The sequence below is a fragment of the Nelusetta ayraudi genome, unplaced genomic scaffold (genome assembly GCF_046127955.1).
Source record: "Nelusetta ayraudi isolate G7.1 ecotype Tasmania unplaced genomic scaffold, CSIRO-AGI_Nayr_v1 ptg000006l, whole genome shotgun sequence".
NCBI classification, from domain to species: Eukaryota; Metazoa; Chordata; class Actinopteri; order Tetraodontiformes; family Monacanthidae; genus Nelusetta; species Nelusetta ayraudi.
In genome coordinates, this window is record NW_027466056.1 from 7,153,589 (window position 1) to 7,166,169 (window position 12,581).

The window sequence follows — 12,581 nt, forward strand, 5'->3', positions numbered from 1 at the left end:
GTCCATAGGTATGTCGTCCTGTCGTCCCACACGTCAGAGCTACGCACGGCACCACGGCCCACGGTAATTGGCCGTCACATCTCCGCCCAACCACTAGGTAACCTATTGAGACTTTTTGGGGCGGAGCGGGACGGAGGGCGAAGGTTTATATCGAGGAGCCCGAACGGCCGGGGTTCCGCTCTGTGGGTGCCTTTCTTTCCTGCGGCGGGTCGTCGGGACTTGTGGGGTGTTAGCTTGACCGGACGGAGGGAGGGAAAAAAAAGAAGAAGAAGAAGAAGAAAAGGAGAGGGGCGCGATTCAAAATGCCTGCGAATAAAGACAGCGACGGTGGATGGAAGCAGTTCCTGTGGAATTCGGAGAAGGGGGAGCTGCTCGGTCGAACCGGCAGCAGCTGGTGTGAGTACCTGGCGCTCTTTTTCTCATTCCCCCCCCCCCCTTTTTTTTATTTGTGGGAGGGGGGGACGGTTAATAATTGAGGGGGCGCGTGAGTAGTTGGCGGGGATCTAGGGAGCGCGTGCGGCTGCGGAGGAGGAGGAGGTGGTGGTGGTGTGCGCCTCGTGCACCTTTGCCACCTGTTTGATTTGACTTTGCTGCATCCAGCCACGAGCCGTCCCCTCACGCGCTACGGCAACCGCTGGGTAGTTTTGAGGGGCTTTGATTTAAAAAAAAATTTTTTTTTGCCCCTTCGAAATAAAACAAACTAACTAGACAAGGACAGGTGCGACACGTCGAACTCGACGCGTAAATGTTGACAAAAGTGTGAGGGGAAGAAAACGAGACGCGTCGCCAGTTGTGTTGTTCGATAGGCGCGAGGGGGGGGGGGGGGGGGGGCGCGTGGACGCGAACGTGAAGTCGTCTTCGTCTCCCCCCTCCTCGTGCCGGTTGAAAAAATAAAACTTGCGGTTTATGCCGAGCAGGAATGAGGGAATTTGCGGGTTGTCCGAAGGGTTAAAAATGCATCACGGTCCAAGGTGAGTCAAGGTGATAAAGCGGCCCGCGCGCAGAAAAACGGAGCGCGAGGAGACTATCGATCAGTGTCGGGTTCCGACCCTCTGATCAGATGTCAGCGTAATCTCACGAGCGAACGCCACTGATTAACGCGTTCGACCTTTCCTACTTCTGCACCCTGTGTCTTCCCGAGCAGCGGCTGGCGGCGCCACTGCGCATGCCCTCTGCGCCTCCTCTCAATGTCACTTGCTTCTCTAGCAGCAGCAGTCTAGACACCTAACACCTGGCCGAGAGGGTGGCAATAATAATAATAATAATAATAATGATGATGATGATGATGGTGATATTGTTTTTCGGTGACATGTCGTCTGAGCAGCGGCTGAGGCGGCAGAAACAAATGATGCGACTGTTTGTCTGTCCTCCCCCCTTTTTAAGGTCATGGCTTTAAAAAAGGAATACTGCTGATGCGATTGGGAAACCGTGCCGTGCGCACCGCACCGTTGTGATGAAAACTAGGGGACGTGTTGCAGAGAGAACAACTTTTATTTCTACTCTGCTAAAAAAAAAAAATAAAACATGATGACGTTGCAGATTTGTTATTGGGTTTTTTGGGGGACGATGCTTCTACCAAGTTGCGCAACTCACGATGCGGGACGACTCTGAAGTTCATGTGTCCTCTGAGCATGATTTGATTTCTGCTTTGACCTTTTCAAAAACTACCAACACCCTCCCCCCCGCCGACCCACCCACCCCCACCCCCCTGCAAAAAAAAAAAAGACAGTGACCGTACAAGGTGAACCTGAACCATGTACGTTTGGAGACCTGCCTCGTAATTCCAAACCACCATGTCCAGAACACGCGAGCTAAGGTTCCCCAAGCAATTGCGGCACTGAGTTTCCTGTATTTCCGCACAATGAGCGACTCTGTTGTTCCAGTGAATGCCTGCATTGTGGTTTTGCCTGACTTCAGCATGGGCGACAGATCGGCCGTGCGTCCTCGTAATTTAAGCAGCCTGATAAAAGGGTTCGTGGGGGATTGAGAGAGAGCCCGTTGTGGTCGATGGGAGGACAACCACACAGTCGGTGTTATTATTTTTTTTTTTTCGCGTTGCTGCTGGAATCCTTGAAACGCCCGATTTTTCCCGGCGTCCCTTGTTAAAGCAGCGAGAGGCACAATTTTGTCACGATGCTTTTCGTAGCCGTAGTCTGAGGTCACGGGTGAGAAATCTCCATTCTGGCAATTCTTACGGCTGTTTGTTGAAACCGTCTCCCTAGATTTCACCTACGTGACCTCAGGCCCAATGCAAATTGAGGCTTCGACAGTTAGTTTGCTTGTTTGTTTGATTTCAGATTTCATTCTAGTGGCTTTCGGTTTGCTGCCGTTTGACGAAACCTTGCAGCCATCGTAGAAGGCGAGCTTCCTGGGATCGGCTGGAAGTTTTTTTCTCTCTCAAACCTCATTTATTGCCTACTGTAAAATTCCCTCGTCACAGTTTAACTACCTGTGGCCAATCTCCAACTTTATATTCTTGCCAGCGGTGGCCCGAGCAAAGGTTGAGGGCAATGCGTCAATGTCTTTTTAATGTTGTGCGTTTGTTTTCACTTTGATGTCAACGGCTTCTTTCGGACACTCTGGCTGTGTCAATTGCTTCTTTTATTGTTTGTCGGAACAAAAAATAATTGCTGAAAGACTAAGACTAATATTTTTCCCGTTGATCAGAATGAAACGTGTCATTGCTTCGTACCTTGTAGTTAGTTCACCTCTGATTTTTTTTTTTTTTTTTTATATAAATATTTTTTCTGTTCTCTCCTGCAGTCAAAATCATTTTGTTTTACATCATCTTCTATGGATGCCTGGCCGGGATTTTCATCGGAACCATCCAGGCTATGATGCTCACGCTGAGCAACTACAAGCCCACCTGGCAGGACCGAGTGGCGCCCCCTGGTAAGCAGCGCTACTGGCTACTTCCTGTGCCGCAGCCGTATCCAGGCCCGAAGGTCATTGGACAATGCAGAGAAAGAACCGGCTCTTAGTCTAAGCCTGCTCGGTGGGTGACGCCTGTCTTGTCACCACAGACCACTTTGCTCTCTCGACAAGGTTGTTTGTTGTGATAACAAATGGGTGAAAATCTGGTCCGGGCAAAGCTGGACCAAAATAAAGGCTGCAAATTAATTTTTGTGTATTGTGTGGATGAACCTTTGAGAAAAAAAATTAGATTTTGGGTTGAGCTGCAGTCAAATTGAGTACTGGATAATCTACTATCTACTAAAGTATGCACTGAATTTAGTGCATAAATTTTACAATGGATTTGGCCAGTCAATTGCACCTTGTGTAAAATCATGCGAACGTTAAAAAAAAATTTCATGACGGCGTGTAAGTGTCAAGCCTGCCTTCACACTTTGAGGCTTATGACGTAAAAAGAGCCGTCCCATGTTTTGTATTTACATGCCACAGATTTATCATCTACGCAAAACGGGTTTCTTCAAATCAGTTGTTTTCAAACTGGGTCTGGAGTGAGCTGTTTGAAGTTTTCAACATTTTAGCAAATTTGCCCTATTGATGTTATCGTAACAGCGGTGAACAACTTGTCCATGAGAGCGTTTTGGAGTTGTTGAATTGCGTATTCGGTGAGCTCCGGGGGAGAGGGACCTGTACCATTTGCCTCTATTTTTGCTTAAGATGTCAAAACAGGCACTGATAATAAACGGGAATGTACGCACTTGTTTGACTCTAGGGATTATGGCAAGAGGTGAATTTGCCAAAATGTTGAACTATCCCTTTAAGATTAACAAGAAGCAAGTAGTTTTTCTTTTTTTTAAATGATAATTTTTCTAGCTACATCCATAAATTCCCTTGTTGTCGTTTCCCCTTGTTAAGTGAGACATAATGGCTTCAAATTCATTTCAAATCATTTTGACAACATGAATCAGAAAAATGTTCAAAACTGCAAAATTGTTTGCTGGCTAGTTTGCTAGCTGCTTTGCTTTGCACCTTCACTTCCTGGGCCCTTGGACTAGCAGCTCCGCCAGCACATCTAAAGCTGTGCGTGAACAATGGTGGACACATCGCACCTATTTGTTGCTCGTTAATAGTGAGAGCTCAGTAGTAGTACTTTGTGCAATAAAAATAATATATAAAAAAAAAAATAGTGAGAGCTCAGAATTATGGGAAAAAATGAACCAGCAAAGTCAGCAACTTGTGACAGGTGAGAATTTACTTGCAATGGATCAACCTAAATGCAAAGGGATGTCTTGGGAGCACAAGAACAACACAATCTGGAAGGTGTGTGGGGTCTTTGAAGGCCAAACAGAGAGACCTCTTGCTATAAAGGCTGCAAAGGAGGGAACTGAAGGCAGCATCCGTCTTGGTTTGAATGACAAGGAACCCTTGTGTTCTCCCATCCAGGTCTCACGCACACTCCACGATCAGAGAAATCTGAAATTACCTTCAATTCCAAAGACTTGTCAACGATCCTGCCCTACACCACTGCCATGAAGGAGTTCCTGGACAAGTATGACGACGTACACCAGGCGGACCAGATGACCTTCGAGGACTGTGGAGGTAGGCTTTGCGCGGAAGCTCCTTTAACTCCCAAGACAAATGGTTGGCAGCGAGCACGAAGCGTCAAAAGATGGGGCCCCAATGTTTTTTTGTGTGCCCGGTATGTCACAATGAACCCTTTCCTCCTTCAGAGGAGCCGTCAGAGTACAAGAACCGCGGGGACTTGGAGAGCGACATGGGCACTAGGAGGGCCTGCCGATTCTCCAGGTCCTGGCTGGGACCTTGCTCAGGCCTTGAGGATGCAGAGTTTGGTTTCAAGGAAGGCAAACCCTGCCTGATTGTGAAGCTCAACAGGATTGTCAACTTCCGCCCAAGGGTAATGGAGGGTTTTCTTTCATCCATCTCAGTTGGTAGAAAAAAAAATTGCCCTCTGTCTACTCATGATTGCAGTCTTAAGTTTTTTTTTTTTATTTGAAGCAAAATTTAACCACAGTGCCATTTTTGGACCAACTTGGGGTTGACTTGGGTTTTTCACTTTTTAGTGCAACTTAATAGTCTGTGAACTTTGGACTTGGAAGTTATATTTCCTCATAGTCAAACTGTTGCACCGTCCGCAGAAAATCCATACCCGAAACCCATACCCAGCCATTGGCTGAATACTGAGCAGAATGTGGCCACAGTGAAGGTGCCAGTGGGTAAACAACGCTTCACCTGAATGAAGCAGCACTTTTATGTTGCGTTTAACAAACATGATGTTAAAGAACAAGTTTTAGTGAAATACAAACACGAATTTACCCAAACACTCTCACATACATACATATACAATTGGTATGGTGTCATGGCGTCGGCACATGTTTTAGGAGTAAGAGTAGAGTACTCAACCTCAGTATCGGTACGATTCCCAATACTGATACTGGTATTGGTATTGGTACCGATACCCAATACTGCTATCGGTACCGATACCCAATACTGCTATCGGTGTCGGTATCGATACCCAATACTGCTATCGGTGTCGGTTTCTATACGATCCAAGTAGCAGTAAATATGTCTTCTTGCTCAGCCTCCTTCATCGAACACAAGCATTCCAGAGGAGGCCCAGCCAAAGGTGCAGCCCAACGTCATCCCGATCTACTGCACCAACAAGGTATGCACATCCTGTGTTTTCCTTTTCCCCCTCCGACCGCAGCAGTAAGTAAGTAGCAGCCAGCTGCTAGCCCCTTCCCCCTTTTTTTTTTTTTTTTTTGGTGCAACCCAACCAACGTTGCCGTGCCCTTCCAGAAAGAAGAGGATGCCGGCAAAATCGGCGAGATCAAGTACTACGGCATCGGCGGCGGCTTCCCACTGCAGTACTACCCCTACTACGGCAAGCTGCTGCACCCGCACTACAAGCAGCCCCTGGTGGCGCTGCAGTTCGTCAACCTGACCAGGGACACCGAGCTGCGCATCGAGTGCCGGGTGTTCGGCGAGAACATCCACTACAGCGACAAGGACCGCTACCAGGGACGCTTCGACCTCAAGATCCTGATCAACTCTTGATGAGCTGCCGCCAGGACACTGAAGCGCCTTTCCCGTTTCCGACCCCACCCCAGCCCCCGCCCGACTCAATAACATCCGTCCGATTAACATCGAGGCGATTTTAAAGCAAAAAGGGGGGGCTTTTAGGTTGTAGCGATTAAGTCAATCACAATTAGTCTTAAAAAAAAACGTATAAAAAAGAAACTGATAGGGGACCGACATGTAATCTCCCTCTCTCTCTCTCTCTGCTTTCATCTTTAGCTTCCATCCTTCTTGTCTTAGTGTTAGAGCGTAATTTAGAGGAACCGTAGCGATAGGCCCGATTTTTGAAATATTTATTCCCGCCGCAAAACAAGACTTCTTCCCCTTAAGTCACGGGGCGCCGCCCATTGAGCGTAAGCGTCAATCTCCCACACCTGCCGCGTAGCAAGCTGAGTTTTTTTTTTTTTTTTTTTTGTACCCTCCACGCATCACCGCCATTGCGGGGTTTGCGTTGATGTGTTTTTATTTTATCTTATTTTATTCATTTTGATGTGTGCAATAACTCACAAGTATCCGGTCCTTCCAAAGCCATATTGCTCCTCTTAAGTCTTCCGCCAACCCTGATTTTTCTTTCTTTCTTTTTTTTTTTCCCCGCCATGCTCCGTGTGCGGTGCACATGCATCGGACACAGGATCGCACACACTTGCATTCCGGCTGCCGAAACGATTATACGATCCACTCTTCCGTTCCGTGTAAGGAAAAGTCTGCACTCCAGGGAACATTTTTGTTTTGTTGTCTTTTTAACCTGTGATCGCGGGTGACTCTTTATACTTTGCCTTATTATTTTTTTTTCCCCCTTTTGCTTTCGCTTTTCATTTTGTCAAATCGCCTCTTTATCGTGGAGAATGGGTTTTATGATGGCATTGCTGATTTCTGTCTTTGAAATGTGGCGCAGGTGCGCGCCCCCGGACACCCGCCGTGCCAGGAGCGCCGTCGGTGCTCACACCGTTTCATTTTTTTTTTCTCCTTTCTTTTTTTTTTAACCTTCTCCCTCTCCCTCGCTCTTGCTTGCTGGTTTCATCGCAGCACTGTAGTGTACCTCTGAATGTCTTAACCATTAAACCTGGTGAAAGAGTTTTATATTTATGCAGTGTCTTTGCAGAGTATGAAAATGTATCAATGCAATACCAAAGTGATGAGTTAAGGAGAGTCGACCAGAGGCAACGCAAGTACTTGGGGGTTTTTAGTATCTCACCGTGTTAAGTGCTAAAATAAACATCTTGCCTTTGCGATCTTAATTCATGAATGTAGTTAGTTAGACGTAAAATAAATAAATAAATAAAAGAAACGAACAGGCGATTGGTTAGTTTCCCCTAATGATGTGCCGTTCAAACATACAAGAAAATAAATAAGATACAAGTTCTCGTAGAGCTGAGTGGCTTTCCATGACTCATGATGTTGGCTTTGATATTCCGTAGGATCTCATGTTGATGTGCAACATTCGATTTTCAACACGGCCGAATATTTGATCCCCTGAACAACTTGTCATCCAGTCAAAGATGGAAACCAATAAAGAAAAAAACCACATAAACCTATTGGATCCTTCTTGTTTTTTTATTTCCTCCTTGCTCTTCTTCTTTTACACTGTGTATCTCACCTCACGGCAAGAAGTAAGGAAGTGATGTGGGTTCAACTCCAAGGTGAACCGGGGCCTCAGCTTTCTCTCCCTGTTTCTACATGGGGGGGGGGTTTCTTTTACATTCCTCAGACTCTTTAAATGGTCAATTCAAGCTGTGTGTGTGCGGGTGTGTGTATCCATACATGTATGTACATATACATGTGTGTATTTATACATATTTATGTATATGTGTGCGTGTGTGTATGTGTTTGTGTGTATACATGTATGTATGGATGGATGGATGGATGGGCGCGCAATTGTTTTTTTATTTTGAGTGTGACCGAAGTAGTGTGTAAATTGTACCCTTAGGAAATTCCACACTTTTCAAGAACACAATAGCAAATTAGGTTTTCATTATTATTATTATAACTTTATTTTGATGTCTTATAGATTACAAAGGGAATGTGACTTTTTTTTTTTTAAATGCCAAAATACGGGTTGTTATGAAAGATGTCACAATTGGCCTGAAGCCTCCGGCAAATCTTGCAATTCCAACAGGAACGCAGCGCTACAAACTGGATTGAGGTAAAAAGCAGCTAGAAAATACAGACTCTGGCCACGATGGGTTCTGAAATGTGACTGAGGGGCAAGAGCAGGAGCAGATGGATGGAATTTTGGTGGTGACCCACCTCGTAAGAGGAAAGAAATATACCATGGGATATGTAGAAAACATGTTGCTTTAATGTCTATTGAAAATGAACAGAAGCGTTGCAACAAAGCGCCACGGTATTTAGCTCTTTATTGGAATGATTCTTAAAACACTGAAACAATGGATGAAATACAATTATTTTATGACTTACTGGCTATTAATATAATTTCTTCAAGTTCAGCTGGGCGGATTAAAAAGCTTAACAGGCCGCATATGGCCCCCGGGCCATAGTTTGCCCACCGCTGCTCTCGTCTCATTTAGCATGAGCCCTGTAGAAAACCTGTTAGCCGCCACGACTCGCAGGCTGAGGCTTTGTTCAGTGGCAGATTGAAAATGTTATCTTGATTGTTTTAGTTACTCTTCTGCTGAATTTACACTGTCCTTGTTTACAAAGGCCATCTTCTGTGTTTTCCTCTGGTAATCAATGCAAAATATTGTTTTTAACAATGATATAGTCAACACAAAAGTAATGTCACCAGGATGTTGGAGCTCTGCTCAGCAATAGAGAGGTTTTTATGGGCTGCAGCCACACCCACTTCTACTTTTATCTCCATGTTGTAGTCGATGTTTAAGTAGTCAAACAGTCATCTGACCAGATGGAGAAAGCAAACGTCAAGTTCACGTCATTTTTGCTCAGCTGGTTCTTGTGTAGTTGATAATGTGAATAGCAAACATTAGCTTGTGCAGGCAACCTGAACCCCCTTCAGTTCTGCTGTTGGTGCGAGTTTATTTAAAACAAAAGTTTTCATCAATTACTTTTAGGGCTGCCTGCTCTTTGCTATGTAAGTTCTTATTTAATTTTGTATGCAGTAATTTAACTTGTTCATGGGAAATGTGCACCACATTTTTTGGAAATTGTGGTCTTTTTTCATGGTCTGATGAGATCATCTCAGAGTAGTGTGAGAGTATACACACATACACATCTTACCACGACAACTGTGAACTGTGACGAGGTCATTTTTATCATGTGACACGTGACATTGGCTCGGAGGTGGGGGTTGGGGGTGTTGAGACTGTTGACTTGAAGAAGAAGCAAATTATTGACAAAAATGCGAGACACATTTTATCAATGAAAATCCACTTTATTTGACACATTTGTCATGAATTCTTTACATTTTTATTATTTAATCAAAAATAATTGTAATTATTCGTTTCATTTTTGTTAAATATTTTTATTTTGAAATGGTTTTTAAATAGTTCAGTTACGGTTAAATTACTTCCCGTGCAAAACTGACTTTTATTTCGGAGAATCAACCGGAAATCTCTGCGTGTACCTCGCAAAACTGAATGCGAGGAAACTGCATTAGCTGAACTAGGAGACAACAGAAAACACATGATACAAACATGACATATTTCAAGTATTGTCCATAAAGAACAAAGGAGAGCGAAAATAACAGAAAAAAGGCAGCAAGAAAAATAAATAAATCATGAAAATAAAAAAAAATAAGACAGCCTTCAACAGCGGTCTGTTAAGAACAGGTCAGTAAGAACTGTTGAATGTTACCAGGATTTCAAACGGTATTATTGGAAGATCCTGCGTGTGATTTGGCGCCGAGGAGCTGTGGCGGACCAGTGGAGGGTGTCTGGATACCCAAGGAAGAGAAGTCCACCAAGCTGGAGCAATTCAGAACCATTTCGCTTCTTAGCGTTGAGGGGAAGATTTTCTTCAGCATCCTTTCCAGAAGGTTGACAGACTTTCTCCTTAAGAATGCCTACATCGACACCTCTGTCCAGAAAGGTGGCATCCCCGGTGTGTCAGGATGCCTAGAACACACCGGAGTAGTCACTCAGCTGATCAGGGAGGCGTGGGAGGGCAAGGGAGATCTCGTCGTGCTTTGGCTTGACCTGGCCAATGCCTTCGGCTCCATACCCCACAAGCATGAATATGGTAGTCAAGGCAGCTGAAAGGGAGTGCAGAGGTCCTCTGTCCAGATCTGGCATTCGGCAGCCACCCATCAGAGCCTTTATGGACGATCTCACCGTCACCACGACATCTGTGCCGGGTGGGAGATGGATACTTCAGGGCCTGGAAAAGTTCATATCCTGGGCAAGAATGAGCTTCAAACCAGCTAAATCCAGGGCGATGGTGTTGAAGAAGGGAAAAGTGGCTGACAGGTTTCGCAGACAAGTCTGGCTTACCCAGCAAGTTTAAGGCGTGGATTTACCAGCATGGCGTCTTACCCCGAGTACTCTGGCCTCTGTTGGTGTACGAGGTGCCCTTGTCGACAGTAGAGACTCTGGAGAGGAAGATCAGCGGATACCTCCGTAGATGGATGGGCTTCCCACGTAGCCTATGCAGTGCAGCCCTGTATGGAAAGACCAATAAACTGGTGTGAGAACTGGTAGGAAGTGGAGGGCCCAAGATGGTTTGGAGGTAGCTGAGTCTCGGCTGAGACACAGGGCTCTGGTGGGCACCGTGGCAACCAGAGCCACCGTGCTCTGGTTGCCAGCCCGGGTCAAGCTGGGCTGGGAGCGTTCCCTCAACCTTGCTACGAGAAGGCACATGGCAAGGTTCAGCGGTGGACTGGGATCTCCGGGTTGACCTTGGCAAGCAGCTCAAGTTTCCGGACCAGACCACAACAACTTCCCTTAGGCCAGACATCGTGCTATCGTCCATCTCTTCAAGGCAGGTGCTTATGTTAGAACTGACAGTTCCCTGGGAGGATCACATAAAGGAGGCAAACGAGCGGAAGCGGTCAAAGTACCAGGAGCTGGTTGAGCAATGCCAACGAGGAGGGTGGAAGGCACGGTGCAAGCCCATTGAGGTGGGGTGCAGGGGCTTTGCTGGCCGCTCATTGTGCAAGGTGTTCACACAACTTAGCATCACCGGGGCTGAGAAACGGAAAGCCATCAAGTCCTCCATGGAGGCGGCAGGGAGAGCCTCCAGGTGGCTGTGGATCAGGAGGAGCGATCTGTGGGCCATCGCTACTGGGACACAAGCCAGGGAATGATCAACCCTAGGCTGGGTCACCTGAGGGAGGACGTATGATGTTGAAAGGAACTGATGATGTGTCCCAGTAAGCATCTCATGATGTATCTTTCATTCAAAGTGTAAATTTACCGTAAGTTTCTGGCTACTGAGTTGCATTACGTTCACAGAAAAAGTGCAAGCACAACTGTAATTTTCTACAGTTTAGTACAGTAAATAACAGCAATGCTGCTATCGCAGCAATTTCATGAAAGCTGTGAAATTACAGGACACAGTTGTAGTTTATTTACTGTGAAACATTTACAGTAAAATTACTGTAAAACATAATGCAAATGACAACCAGTAATTTAATGTAAATTTACAGCCAAAAGTTTTCTGGTATCATTGGAAAGCCTGAGAGCTCTATTATCACAATCAGCTGAGACATTTCATGGGAAATCATTTTTGGCCCTTTGGGGGGACTTCAAAGTAGGAAACTTTGTCATTGACATTATGATATTTTCCATTTTTCAAGTGTCTCAGCTGATTGTGATAGTAGCGCTCTCAGGCTTTCCAATGACATCTCACGTGTCAAATTTTACTGTATAAATTTTGAAATAATCCTTGTCAAAGATGAGAAATAAAATAATGTGAATGACAAAGTTTCCTACTTTGAAGTCCCCTCAAAGGGCCAAAAATGTGAAACGTGAAATGTCTCAGCTGACTGTGATAATAGAGCTCTCAGGCTTTCCAATGACACCTCACATGTCAATTTGTACTGTCTAATTTAGTCAAAAATCTACCTCAATCAAGATACAACGATTCGCTGAATTTTATATGTTGAACAGTGTTTGGATAAACACAGCCATCTAGTGGTCAAATAGCGGATTTGTTTTTTTAAGGTGGAATCGAAACCTAAGAAAGCACAAAGTAGGACCAGGACGGGAGATGTGGGACTTTGGCTTTCGTTTGTCAAGAATCAAAACACAACTCTCCACCCCATAATAGCGAAACACTTCCTGGTTTACTGATATATTGTTTGAGAAATTGCACTGACTTTACATACAGTCCTGTTGTTTAATGCATCTTACTGTATTTTTATTGTTGCGTGTTTTGTTGTGTGCTTCTTTGTGTTTTATCTCTGGTAATTTGTATTTTAATTTGTAATTGTGGCCCAGTCAGGCTGTTCCTTCCTCGGTGCCAATGCCTCGGTCACATAATATGGAATCACAGGAGTGCCAAAATCAAAACATTCCACTTCCTGCTGAGTCGGAGACAATTCTGCATATATTTGTACTCGCTCTATTTTATCTAAATTATGGAGAGACTTTGTAAAAAATAAAAAAAAATAAAAAAAAATACAATTCCAAAAATAAAGACATACAGTCACTGTCGCACCA

At 45.0% G+C, this 12,581-nt stretch overlaps 2 protein-coding genes across 2 annotated transcripts in view; both read left to right on the plus strand.

Annotated features, from left to right (window-relative positions):
- The window catches only part of ddx4 (DEAD (Asp-Glu-Ala-Asp) box polypeptide 4), a 74,371-nt gene that overhangs the window by 20,242 nt on the left and 41,548 nt on the right, over nt 1–12,581 (plus strand). The window lies entirely within an intron of this gene.
- On the plus strand, nt 202–7,374 carry LOC142882833 (sodium/potassium-transporting ATPase subunit beta-233-like). The gene is made up of 6 exons (XM_076017521.1): nt 202–396; nt 2,764–2,892; nt 4,354–4,509; nt 4,641–4,825; nt 5,510–5,593; nt 5,728–7,374. The coding sequence occupies exons 1-6, from the start codon at nt 303–305 to the stop codon at nt 5,983–5,985; spliced, it is 906 nt and encodes a 301-aa protein (XP_075873636.1). The 5' UTR covers nt 202–302; the 3' UTR covers nt 5,986–7,374.